The following is a 14,273-nucleotide window of genomic DNA, read 5'->3' on the forward strand; positions in this document are numbered from 1 at the left end:
ATTACAAACAGATAAATTTGCGCTGATATCCGAAATATGGAACAGATTTATAAGTAATAGCCAGGCTTGTTACTAGCCATATGAAAATATCTCAATAGATGAACAATTATTTCCAATGAAAGCCCGATGCAGGTTTACGCAATATATGCCGAATAAGCCTCACAAATTTGACATTAAGTTTTGGTTTGTTGTTGACGTCCAAACAAAATATATTTTGAATGGTTTCCCTTATATGGAGAAAGATCAATTCGATGCTCAAGGGAAAAAAGGACAAGATGACTTTGTTTTAGATGACTCAAATTTATAGAAAGGACAAGATGACTCAAATTTATATAAATCAGAAAACTGCATGCTTACTGTGTATAAAAGTAAACCGAACGTAAAAGTCCTCCTTCTAAGCACCAAACATTAAGATATACAAGTAGAAGACAATTATAAACGTGTTCCAGAAACCATTGTTTTTTATAATAAAACAAAGTTGGTGTGGACATCGTTGACCAGATGGCACGCAAATATAGTGTGAAAGCAGGGAGTTTTCGATGGTCCCTTCAAGTTTTTTTTCAATATTTTAGATTTTGCAGCAATAAACGCGTGGATATTATGTAAAGAGTGCACCGGATCGAAAATATCCAGAAAGGAGTTCGCATTTCGCCAAAGATCAGACGCTTCATTTTTGTCACCTTCAACGTCAAAAATGCGAAAAAGTTGCCAAGTGGGCTACTGCAAAAAAAAATAGAAGCGATAACTGTTGTATATATTGCAAAAAGATTGTATGCGGGAAATGCACAAGCAAAATTAGTATAATTGTTAAAAATGTGCTCAATAAATATGATCACCCTATAGCGTTAATATTATTGTTATCATTTCCGTGATAATTAAAAAAAAGACTTTACTTATTAATAATTTATTTAAACGTGAAGCCTAATATTATTCTATTCAGATTTAATTTGAATAAATCGATTTTTTAAAGAAAATGCGCATTTTCGTTTATCCATCAATTTGACGGGTCCTCATAGAGATAAGTATATAAGAAACGCCCGTAAACCTAGTGTCAAGATCGACCACAATAAACTTTCGAAATAGCCCAATCTTAACTTTAAAACAATATGATAAACTTATATTATATAATCTGCAGAAACATGAAATATTAAAAATTCCTTAACAAAAATATAAAAGAAAGGTCGAAACAATAAGTAGTGAAAAAACAAATATAGCGTGAAATTTTATTGAAATAAGATACCTCTTACCACTAATTTTAATACACATCACATTTGTTGCTGTCTTGTGAAGTAATGTGATCGTTAGGAATATATACAAAAAGCCATTACAGGGAATTCCTTGATACACGGCGATACATCAAAAAATGTGTAGAATCCGTTTAAGGTACGTATGAAGAAATCTTAATTCTCTAAATGCGTGTGGTGTTTCTTCAAAGATGACAAGTGTACAGTTAAAATTATGTGTAACCAATGTACAGTTTGGTTTGATTAAGTAAATCATGTACAATCATTTAATTATACTTAAGCCGATATATTAACTATAATTAATTCCTTTTTGTGTCGCTGTTCCACATTTTACAAAGTTTCAGAAATTTTATCTTTAAAACGATATATATATTAATTACAAGTAGTAGTAATAATGTCACCAAAAAAATCGACGATTTCTTAAAAACAAAAGCATGAAAAATTGGCTTCTTGAATGCATTTAATCGTAGACAAAAAAGAAAACAAAAAGAGGACAAAACTCCTTTTTCCAGATATTTTTCTTTCACAATAAAAGTTCCTCCTTTTCTTGTTTCACGTTTTCTTTAATCAGCTTTCTGTTTATTACTTTCTGGTGATTTGTCGCCATTCATTGGTGATCGAGAACGGCTACGGCTTTTGCTATGTTTGCTGCCTGATCGAGATCTTGATCTGTCGCCTCTTGATCTTTCGCGACTAGATCTATCTCTGGAAGAAGAGCTAGATTAAAAAAATGACGATAGATTTGCTTTTCTTGCGCTAATTATATCAATTGAACTCACTTCGAAGGAGACTTGGCTTTGGATTTGGACTGCGACCTGGACTTTGACCTCTCAGCCTTGGACCTAGAACGAGATCTGGATTTGGACTTTGACTTAGATTTCGACTTTGAGCGGTCTCTTGATCTGCAAAATTATAGTTCAAATGAAGAGGATGCAGGGAAATATAATTAAAATTATAAAAAACTGTTTTTCTCTTTCGTATAAACATGAAAAATGCCGTAAGAGGTTTCTTAAAAAAAAAATCAGCCCAAACACAATGCCAAAGAATGAAAGTGAAATACATGTGAAACGTACGAGATATTTACATAACATTCGATTATTGATAATTGCGCAAGAAACAAAGCAAATAAATAAATTTTACATCACAAAATTAGAAGTGACATAACACAAATAGAGAAGAACAAATACTCACTTGGATTTAGATCGGGTGCGGCTACGTTCGGGAGATTTGGATTTGGACTTTGATTTTGATTTAGTATGTGCCCTTGATTTGGAACGGCTGCTGCGACGGCTACGACTACGAGAACTGCGACGACTCCTGATGCAATTAAAATATATATCATTGCAATATGTTTAAAATATACTATATACAAAATTGATCTAGTTACTTTAATAACTGTCATCATATCAGTTGCAATTGTTCTAAGTTATTTTAGATGAATGTTCTTGTATTATGCGCGAGAACTGAACATATCTAACATATGATTAAACATTAAAAAGTGTAAAATAATTTGAAAATTTAAGCATGAAGTATGCAGTAAATTTCGAAGTAATCAAAATTAGAATCTAGTATGCTACAGGTATGGTTAGTATTAAAGTAAAAAATGATGGAGACATTGCCGCCCCCCGACAGTACCTTGATCGGGATCGAGAACGACGATAATACCTTGAGCGGGAGCGGGATCGGCGACGAGATCGAGATCGTGACCGTGATCTTGATCTCGAACTCGAGGATCTTGAGCGACGACCACGTCTTTTATCTTCGATAAGTCTGATTCTACGTCCATTTAGTTCTGTATCGTCCAATTTGTCGATGGCGTTCTTCAAGTCAGAATATGTTGCAAACTCTACAACCCTGTAACATTAAATTATGCCATTAATCAAACTACATCAATATAACGAAATAATTGTAAATGAAAATGTAACTTACCCTTCATTCCTGCGCTGTTTGTGTGCATCTGCATATGTCACTTCGCCAGCTTGTCTCATATAATCCTTCAAATCCTGAGCATCACACAAGAAGATGAATTAGCATATTACAATGATAAAAAAACGTGTCTTACATTAAATTATAATGAGATACGGTTAATATTCACGTATGAATAAGACTAAGTTTTGTGTTCCTATACTAAAGATTACGCATAAGTTAAAATGTGTCCTGTGCACTTTTGTCCATTATACTTCTCCTATCACGTATTAAATATAGCAATCCTCCTTGTCCTGAAGTATATACCAAAAACTCTATCCTTATTGAAAAAAACCATGTTATATCTCCTGTCTGTCCATAATCTTCAGTGTGGAGAATATATGTTGAAAGCATGTGCTCGAATTTAGTATCTGCGGTTGATGCAACCTTTCTTTTTATGCAATTCAATCTTTAAAACAAGTATAGTCATTTGTTTTATAAAAAACCTCCACCCTGCAGAAAAATAATACATACCGTGAAAGGCATCTTTCAGTAATTAACGAAAATACTATTTTTTTTACTCAAACGAATATATCATCGAATATACAATTTCTGCAGAGCAGCTCACAATAAAACTCCATCAAAATCATGCTGCATACAAAGAAGTTTATAAAAAGTCAATTTTTCTATCATCTATTTAAATCTGAAAGAAATCGTAAACCGTAGGTTCGATCAAAAACTATATGGATCGTTGAAAAGATGGAACTGCATAAGGCAGAGAGAAGACAGTTGCCTGTGAAATCAAACAGTGAACAATGAAAGACGAATATGGTTCAGAATATGTTGAAAAAATATTCGGTTTCTTTTAGAAAGTTTCCTACATTGCAAAACCTGTATTTCAAAGATGACAAAAATAAATGTAATTCGTGTATACAGAATGAGGAACATATACTTTATATTTTCTATCACACCATAACTGGAAAATGGAATTCGAAAAATCCAAAGAAATTGGGCCGATGCTGAAAGTAAGAACATTTTCCAATTATTTTCCTTCAAAAATAACCAACGTAGAGGAGAAATCATTTATTTGCTATGATAATCATCGAGAATCTCCCTTTTGGAAACTGTATATTCCTCTTGATGTAATATTCTTTTCCTATTATGTCTTCTACGATTTAATGATATGAGTGGATGGTTCTTATCTATTCTTCATGATTCATCGTCCATAACGAGGAAAAAATCTCTGTTTGGTATCCACTGTATACGTTCATGGTTGAGACTGTTTCTTGTATTTGTGGGAACCAGGTACGGCTTAATGTCGTGGACTCTCTTTCTCTCTCTTGTTAGGTGCGTGCGTGTAGGTAACTCTTGTCTTTCAATCTTGATGTTTCTTCGGAATCATGCATGATAGGTCAGTTTTTCAAAACAAATTCTTATCCGATGCGTTCAAAAATCCTAAATATTGTTCTTGTATCCTGTGTGCATAGTAAAGCGTAACAATAGGAATCATGTCGATACATCAAACTGTTTTCCTTTAATGGATAGCCTGCAACGACGCTTGACGACTGAAATGTCTCCTTTGTATGTTTTATACACAAACCCAAAAGAGAGAAGGAAACTGAATTTTACGAAAAGAAATAAATTGCCTTGCATAAAGAAAAGTTGTTTTTTGTTCTCATTCAAAAGACACGTAAAAAGCGTCCGTTTCATGAAAAACGTAAACGCTGAGTTATTTAAAAATCATGATTTATAATGACCAACGAATATATACACAAAGTACAAAAAAATAAACCAACTACTACATATATCGTTATTAAACGGACGGATGCCTAATTTCGAGCACACTTAATATATATATATATATATATATATATATATATATATATATATATATATATATATATATATATATATCTAATATATATCATATATATATATAAATATATATATGATATATATCTAATATATATCATAGAGGTAATTTGTTAAGCTGATTCCCTATTTCCGGTATTGGTTTTTTTTATTGCGTGTGCACGGCTCCAAGCTCGCTGAACATTCTCAGTAGAGATCTATATTGATATAGAGGATGTGTATAAATATACACACATATAAAACACCTGAACTATGGTGCACAGTTAATAGATATATAATATATATCTTAAAAAGATATCAATAAATAAGAGAACAAGTTACAAAAGTGTGTAAGTGTATATAAGATATATAATAGATATAATGTATATATCTAAAGAGTACACTCGGTTAAGGTGACGCATTTACCTTGGGCCCAGGCACCACCTTGCTTACGGACAGAGAGAAAGGCCAGACACAACGGCGCTTGGTTGGGTCGAACGGATCTGTGTGGCGTAGTCGCGGATGGTTCGGGTTTCGGCCCGTGTATGCCCTCATGGGTGGCCGCTGCCTGACTTACTAGATGGCTAGGTTGGTGACGTACCAGTAGCAGTAACAGTCGTGGTGTAGTAACAAATGTGATAGTGATAGCAGTAGTAGTAGTAGTAGTAAGTAGTAGTAGTAAGTAGTAGTAGTAGTAGTAATAAGTAGTAGTAGTAGTAGTAGTAGTAGTAGTAGTAGTAGTAGTAGTAGTAGTAGTAGTGGTGGTGGTGGTGGCAGTAGTAGTAACAGTAGTAGTAGTTATATTGTGGGTTGTTCATTATGAAGAGTAATATAAAGGGTCAATAATAAAGTTGAGTAATAAGATGTCAAGAGTATAAATGTAATTCAGAAGGATCAAAGAGTGGTGATGATGATGACGAAATATTTCATAAAGGATATAACAGATAGAGAATATGTGGTAACAATGGTAATGATGGGAGGGAAGTATGGAAATATAATGAGAGAGTAAAATAGTGGTGATTGTCGTTGTAACACATCCAGGCAAAGATACAGGTCAGAGTCATTGATGATCGTAGAAGGCAGACGACGTTTTTCTCTCCCAGCGATCACGATGAGAAGATCGCAGATACGTAAGAACCTATCTCATCACTGGGTTTCACCACGTATCACTGCGCAAGTAGTAGAAGGTGGTAGGTAGTAGGTGTACCCAGTGCCACGCGGCTATCTCTCTCACCCGGGACACCTCAGAAACCAACCTGGTGCCACTTGACCTTAAGGCGGGCCCATCGCGTGCATCGTCATCTTTATCATCGCACATCATCAGTCTATTGGCCCTACCGGTCGCCCCTCCTCGGCGAAGAGGACATGGCTCTTCGGAAAGAACATCAATTTTATTGTTTTTCTCAACTGTTGGCCGAACGTAAATGAAATAATAAATTGAAAAAGGAACGTCGAAGAATTGATTGAGCGAGAGAAATTCATAGATAAGTATACTTTTTTTCATCAAAAGACAACCAATCATCCGAAAAGTACGATTAGAGGATATATATGTTTATATATATATATGCAATGTATATTGATCAAGTAAGACTTGGTCCACATGCACACAAAGGATCTCTATTTCTGTCTCTTTTTTTTAATTCGTTGGCATGGATATTTAGAGTTTTGTGTACACAGATGTATACGTATATACATCTCTTTTTTTAAAGATCAGAGATTTCTAAAAATGGAGTGCGTCCTGGTATTTCCCACATAGTTCGCATTTCCCATTGTTTTCCCAAGATTGCCCTTCCGATTGGTCTATCTCGTGTCTTCCTCTCCACTGTTCATTTGCTCGACGTCTTCAAAACGTACACACCTCTTCTTCCAAATAGTACACACAAAGTAGCACGATCCGATTTCTGTGTCATTTTAACTTTTACTCAGGAATCAATGTGCAACACACATTATACGTGATATTCAAGTGATTCACATGCCTGTTCTTTTCAATATCATGGGGGTTGTGTATTTTCCATATTCATCCCTCTATGTTTCTGCACCTTTCGTCTGGTACTTTCTCTTTTTCCGTATGTTTTCACTTCTGCTCACCACCGAGCGAAAGTAATTAGGATAAAAAATTTTGTTTCGAAAATATGCCATAGACTTACTTGATCAAAATGTACATCTTTTTTTGTAAACTCGGATTAGAGTTTCAGATATGCATAAACGAACTTAAAAATGACGAAAGAAAAATCGAATAAAAACATTAATGCTAAAAATGCCGCGCGTGTAAGTTTGGTTCAACTCGGGGAAAACACGAAATGCGGAACGATCGAACGCTAGCGAGAAAATATATAGGGATCGGTTACTCGCGCACATTTTCGATAGAATATTCGCATATCGTAATCATTCTGGAAACCTCGAGTAGCAATCAAACTCACGAAAAAGCTATCGGACGTATTGTAAGTGCGAAGCCAAGGGTACAGATATTACTTACCTGCCAGCTAACGCGACTCGAGAGATTCTCCACAGTGAGCCGGTATTCGGTGCGTGTTGGTGGTCCGTATCTACAAAGGGAAAAGTACGGATGTTATCTACTTTGTATTATTTCAATAGAAGCAGGTTTGTCTTGGACCTGACTTTATACGTAACAATAGCGAAACTCTAAGAATGGAAACGAAAACTTGAGTTGTAATATTCAATATTGTAATTATTTAGAAGAATAAATTATAAGATGTATCGTTAGAGCGTAACATTGGATGTATGTACCTGGGCAATGATTGCTTGTAGCTAGATGCAGTCCTCGTGTTTCTGTTCACACTATCTCTGCAAAAAGGGATGTCATGTGAACAGAAATAACGGATTGTTGGTTAAACCTTCAGCAAATAACTACAGATCTGCACTCATTGCTCAGGCACACAATCAATCACCTGTTCCAATCGAATCAAATCTACTCAAAATGCAGCAATAGCGTACCTGTCGTGCCGCATATCGTCTCGGCTGTAACAAACACAATACCACACATCTATTAGTCGCCAATTACATCGATCCACCTCTCTCATCTACCAGTAATAAACATAATGTCTGGGAGGGTATTCACTAGGCATTATAATATACTATTATGTGTTAGATTTCTCAGCTAGTGAGAGTTTTTTAAGACTTCCATTAATTCGACGTACTCGGGAGAGCAGTCAAATCCAAGACAACCAATTCAAACTAATTAGAATTCGCCGGTGCCTAGACGAACTTTCATCGTATGCAAATTGGCAAGCTTTACAACATTCACTCGTTCTCTTTCGTTCTCTTTCACACTCTCTTTCATACTCTTTCTCTCTCTCTCTCTCTCTTTCTATTTTAGAGCTTATCATATCCAAGGTTACGTTCTTCCCTGTACGGGCGATATGTAAAATCATTTTTCATTACATACAATCGAATTGAATGTACATTCAAAGAGAACATTTTATTCAAATATCAAAAAAAGTATTGAAGTTAACTCGAAAAAATTTATTCAAGATTTTGCATATCTCAATTTAATTGCCTGCAGGGGAGGAGGGGATAATGATCGCTCTGATAAAATAAAAAAAAGGATAGCGTGTCTTACGCAGATCGCCTCGAGTCCCCATAACCACCACGGGAGTCACCATAGCGCCACTGGTCACTACCCCTAGGTGTCCCCCTGGCCCTCTCTACAGTAATTCTGTAACAAGACACATTGGATATGCTTACTTGTCTCTCCAGGAGCGTGAGCGTCCGTAGCCACGGTCGCCTCGCCTCCCTGAAACACCCCGTGCTATCTCCACCGCCACTCTGAAACACACCCAACAAAACCCCGCCTAAGTCCTCGACTAATTCTTACTCTAAAGCTGCTTCCTTCCCTCCATCCTTCTTTCCATTTTCTTTTCCATTCCTCAGCCTGCTCTCGAAATCCGTTCAAATATCATCCGCCTCGTTCTTTATCTACAAAGTCCAGCCATTGAGGCGCTGTCCCCTCATCATCGTATTTGTCTCTTCATTCCCTCTCTAATTTTTCTAGTTGCTGTCCACTTATAATTCGCAACTTATTCATTAATCTAAGTTATACATTCGTATAAAATTGCTCTAGGCTTTCTCATAATTAACTGGGATCACTTTGTATTCATCCTTTTCTTTTACACCTCTTAGCTTCGTTCTTTTACCACTTCGAGGAATTAGACAAAAAAATTGTTCATGATCACCAGAGAATTATGAAAACGCATTACGAAAGATACATATTTGTATTTTTCTCTTGTTTTGTTTGTTAAACAACTTTTGTCAAAGAAGCAATATACATTATGTAAAATTCTGAGGCATTCGTTATAAAGTATATCAATATAGTCTCTTTAACACATATATCGGGGAATTGATGGAAGTAGTTCAAAATGGCGGCAAGTCATATCGGCTATTTAAGTAAGATGCACTTCTATTGCAGAACAAACCCAATCAATAATTTGGAGGACAGACGCCGTTTTGTTAAACTTAAAGATAATAATCAAAAAAATTTTTTTATATATGTTGCAATTATACAGAAGCAACAGCAGATTAGTATGTCAATAAGATAGAATTCAAATTACTTTAAAAAACATTAAAAATATCTAAAAACTTGAACATAAACAAAAGTAAAATAAGACTTTAAAAGCGCAATTATTTATGATTTTCAATTTGCAAATGCTTTATTCCCAAAAATAATATCGACTTTTTTTACATACAAAGGTATTTAATATTCAACTCTTTTCCCTTATAGCCAAGAATTCTACTTTGCCTCTAATCGCAAATAACTAGTAAACTTCTAGAACGAAACTATTATCCAATAACGCATAAAAGGTTATTAAAGTAAAAAAAATATCAATGCTATTGCTTCTCATGTATAATCCTATCTATTTTACATAACATTAACAAAGTTATTTTAATCTCCAAATCTTTTAAAAAATGCTTAAATATATGTCCATTAAATCAAAGTTTTTAATACTATAATCAAACAGGTTAATGTTACATTTTTAATATATATTTAAAATATAATAATAAATAAATGGCAGAGATTATCAGTAATTTTGTAATATAAAAAAGGAATGAACTCTTGTAATTTCCAATAATCATTATATTTTGCAAACTGTGCAATTGAAAATTACAAGTTTTAATATATAAATGTGAATGTATAAAACAAAACTTAATAGTGAACAAACTAATCATGCAAAACATGCTACCTACACCATTCTTCATACTTCTAATATATTTGTATGTATAAAATATGTATAACAAATATGTAATATATATTACCTTTCTCCTAGAAGCTCCTTTCCATTGAGCTCATAGACTGCATCATCTGCATCCCTATAGTCATCAAACTCCTGTAAACAAAATAGATTTATTACAAATCACAATAAGGGGGAAACTTGTCAGTTCCAATTTTTACATGCAGTATTATATTGTATTATTCATGTTATTCAATACACCTTATTAATTCATAAAGTACAGCTAGTGTGTAACACACATACATGAACCTGCAGCTATTAATATTCAGAAATATTCCACCAGTGCATACTAACAAAGTGGAGTAATAATCTATACAGGGAGAAGATTCAATTAATAATTTAACAATTTAAATAATTTTGATTTAGTAATGCAAAATTTTTTAAGGAATTGTTTAATTTTGTAATTTTATGGCCTTTAATTTTATAATTGGTATTTTGTCACAAAAGTAAATAGTAATTAAATATTTGATATAAGTAACACGATTCCCCTTTGATAATACGTAACTTACAAACATTTTGTAGATTAATCGATGAAAACCAGCACACAGTTCCATTAAGCAGCCACAGTACCAATGTGTTCAGGGCTCAAGGTAGGTCAGATCAACTCACGAGTTCAAGTTATTTTTTAAGTAAAACACTTTACCCTCTACACATGTTGGTCACAAATGAAATAATAAAATAATTCACAATTTTTCTATGAAGCAACAAAAAAGTGTAGAAACGGTTTCTACACTTTCTATTACTAAATAACAAGACCAAATTGAGTAGAGTAAAGTGTTGGGTATGTGAATAAAATTTGATTTAGGTACTTACAACAAAGCCGTAACCGTTCTTGATGAGGACATCACGGAATCGACCGTAGCCTCTGAAAAATCTCTCAAGGTCTCTTTCCCTGGTGCCGTATGGAAGCCCACCGACATAGACCCTTGTCCCTACCATACTGTAAAAAAAACAATTGAACCACATTAGACTTACCACAAAGGCAAATCCATTCTTCATAGCGACCTCCTTGATTCTACCATATTTCCGGAAGAACTTCTCAAGGTCGCGCTCTCTCACCCGGTATGTTAATCCGCCAACGAATACTCGGGTGCTCATTCTTAAAGGAAAATATAAAAACACCATACATAACAGGCTACTTTAAGAACCTGCCATTTAGTCACATGACAACATAAGAACTGTTACGTTAATTTCCAATATTCTGGCTGAGAATGGCAATGCAACTTAATAAAATTGACATTGGTGAGTTTACTTTATACTTCTGTCGAAACTTTAAAAATTTATGTCAAAGAAAGCTTTACCAGTTAAATTTGTGCCTATTAAACTGACGGCAATAGGTCACAAGTGCAATATAGAGGTGCTATTGTAATACAAAACTATGAAATTTGCTTCCAAACCTAACATTCCATGTAGTCGATAAATATAGTACTTCAGCATACATTCTTTTATAACAATCACACAGGGTTGTTTTTAATTACAGAAATAAAAGTTATATTTACTAACAAAACATGTAAAACTTCACACGTATATTAAGTTAATGTACAAATAAAAATTCATTAATAAATAAAGCAAAAATTATACTTCAATACTCATGTTTATATATAACTTGAGTATAAATATAATTCACATTGGGTTACATGCTATAAATTATATACAAATATGTAACAAATATATGATTTGAAGCCATATGATTTATTGCATGTTAAAAAAAAATTCTGAGAAGCATTAATATCTATAGTTGCATAATCTAATGAATTTAACAACATTAAGTGATATATAATAATCTAAAAATGACAACTTACTGAATATTAAGTTTATTATTTATTTTCAAGCAAAAAAACAAGACTGAATATTTACAACTAAATTAAGCACATCTCATGCACTTGTGGATAACATAAAACATTCTTTGTCTATGTATAACTAAATAAAAAGTGTTTTAATAATTTGCACATTGAGATAAAATATGATTTAATATTACTACGGTATTCATCTTCATGCTTACTCAGCCAAAAAGTTTACGCAAGTATTAAGGAAGTATGAACATTAGCCGTGTTCGGTATTTACAATTAATTATTCTGAATAGGAGAAACAATGCAAAGCGGTAAATTTACTATACGTACCGAACTCGTCTGATGTTGTAAACAAACAATTAGGAATGGCAAATATGTAAAACAATTTTCGATTTATGAAACTTAATTTTCAATATGCTGCATAAATATTTACCATCTGAGCACTGATTTTTAAGCTACGATATAAGCTTATAGAGTATACTCATTCGTGGTGTTAAAAAGATAGTTTTCTACTTTTATTGCGAGATTTTGACTGTACTTTACGACAACGTATCAATACATATGTACTAATACATGATACACGGGTCGAATTATTTTCCCTCCTTCGCCTATTACAATTTCTTTCTACGATTAAAAGAGCTCTACAATCCTTTTCCTTTTGTCCAAATTTTAACTTGCTTTTTGATTCATGTTTAAGTAACTAAGTAAGTGTGACTTAATATAAAGAGTGTAATACATATTTCAAACTCCAGCGACAAACCATGTTTTTAGTGGGCACTCGTTTCATAAAATGGCGGTCGTGTGATTGCTTATCGTCCTCCTTTTCTGCTACGTAATTTACACGATTATATGCGGATAAAAATGTGATAACTGTATTTATAAAAACATGTTACGATTATATAAAATAATTATATCTATTGCAAAATATTATTTTTTTAGTTGTGGGAACCTCTCGAAAATTATCAGTATGATGTGCGAATTAACGATAACGATAACGCTAAGATGGAATTTATGGAACAATATACATAATATCTAGACTATATATATAATAGCTATCTAAGAAAAACGATTAATTGCGACGTGCGCATATCCATTGTAATTAATTCTAGAAGGTCTTGTGAGCGAGCATCCATATGACGTAGCATTCGGAGCGTTTCTGCCACGTCATTAACGTACAATTTAAAAATAAACAAATAATACAATAAATGAATTTTTTTAATTATGAGAAATGCAATTGAAAAATTTGTATCATCGATGAATTATCGTTAAACCATCATGATATGATATGTCGAGGGTACTTATCATGAAACGCGGCCGTTCCATCCGTAAAATAAAGTATTTGAGAACAAATCACTTTTTTAATGCATATTTAGTATTATAAGGAAATATATGTTTACAAACTTACCTGATTATACGTAAAAATAGGTTGCTTTATTTGTCGAGGTCTGCTTTCACGATACAGCACCACTCAAATTACTAGAAGTAATGATCGGCGTCTGAAGTAAAATGGCTCGCTGCAATAACGGAAACAGAACGGGGTTCACACAGTGAAGAACAAAGTCGCTGGCTTGCCAAGCCTCGATAACAGACGTCTAGTAGCAGAAATGCAACACATTTTTAAATAAATTTTACGAATTCTAAGCAATAATATAAGATTATTATCTATCAATAAGATAATAATTTTAATTTTAATATATAACATAAAATTATATTTCTTAATATGCTTTACTATAATTCACTATCCCCACCTTAACAAAAAATTTATTTATAGATAGGTTACGCATTTACTACGTTTAAAACAATAAAGTTTATATTTATTCATTGTATCCCATTTTTATTTAGTATCGTAATATATGTATAGCTGATAATAATTTTTATCAGACTGGCGGACCGATATAAATGCATCCTAAATACAATTTGTATTCGGGGTAGTATACGCAGCAATGTAGAGCGCGATATTCAAACGACCATATTAGATGACAACAATGTCTAAATATGTAATGTTATTTTTGAAGTAAGTTTTGTATATTTTAATACAGAATACTATGAAAAAAATACTTATTTTTTTATATAATTCAAATATTACAAAATCAAATATAAATGAAATTTTATTTTATCATAAAATTAAATTACAATTGTTTATCGTTATAATTTCTTTTAGGCCGATGGTATACAATAAAAGAAATTTTTGACAGCAAATTGCATTAAGACATTAAAATAACATGTATGAAATATTA

General features: G+C 33.1%; 1 protein-coding gene and 1 long non-coding RNA gene across 22 annotated transcripts; one reads left to right on the plus strand and one right to left on the minus strand.

Moving 5' to 3' along the window:
- Positions 1-1,194: 1,194 nt before the first annotated feature.
- Positions 1,195-13,605, minus strand: LOC126864304 (serine-arginine protein 55). Of its 20 annotated transcripts, none has more exons than XM_050615568.1 (12): positions 13,442-13,605; positions 11,060-11,186; positions 10,272-10,342; positions 8,581-8,676; positions 7,956-7,979; positions 7,749-7,805; positions 7,477-7,546; positions 3,174-3,247; positions 2,910-3,098; positions 2,436-2,561; positions 2,024-2,086; positions 1,195-1,961 (listed from the first exon to the last, which is right to left on the minus strand). In XM_050615568.1, exons 2-12 carry the CDS (start codon positions 11,183-11,185, stop codon positions 1,808-1,810), a joined length of 1,050 nt encoding a protein of 349 aa, XP_050471525.1. In that variant the 5' UTR covers position 11,186; positions 13,442-13,605; the 3' UTR covers positions 1,195-1,807. The 20 variants fall into 20 exon arrangements, with proteins under 20 accessions (XP_050471525.1, XP_050471515.1, XP_050471523.1 ...); XM_050615558.1 differs by having other exon boundaries at positions 2,024-2,146; XM_050615566.1 differs by having other exon boundaries at positions 1,195-1,949; positions 2,880-3,098.
- On the plus strand, positions 5,525-5,894 carry LOC126864335 (uncharacterized). 2 transcript variants are annotated; one of them, XR_007689121.1, is made up of 2 exons: positions 5,525-5,669; positions 5,706-5,894. It is a non-coding gene; the product is annotated as an uncharacterized LOC126864335 (long non-coding RNA). The 2 variants fall into 2 exon arrangements; XR_007689122.1 differs by having other exon boundaries at positions 5,709-5,894.
- Positions 13,606-14,273: the final 668 nt, after the last annotated feature.

The sequence above is a fragment of the Bombus huntii genome, chromosome 3 (assembly GCF_024542735.1).
Source record: "Bombus huntii isolate Logan2020A chromosome 3, iyBomHunt1.1, whole genome shotgun sequence".
NCBI lineage: Eukaryota > Metazoa > Arthropoda > Insecta > Hymenoptera > Apidae > Bombus > Bombus huntii.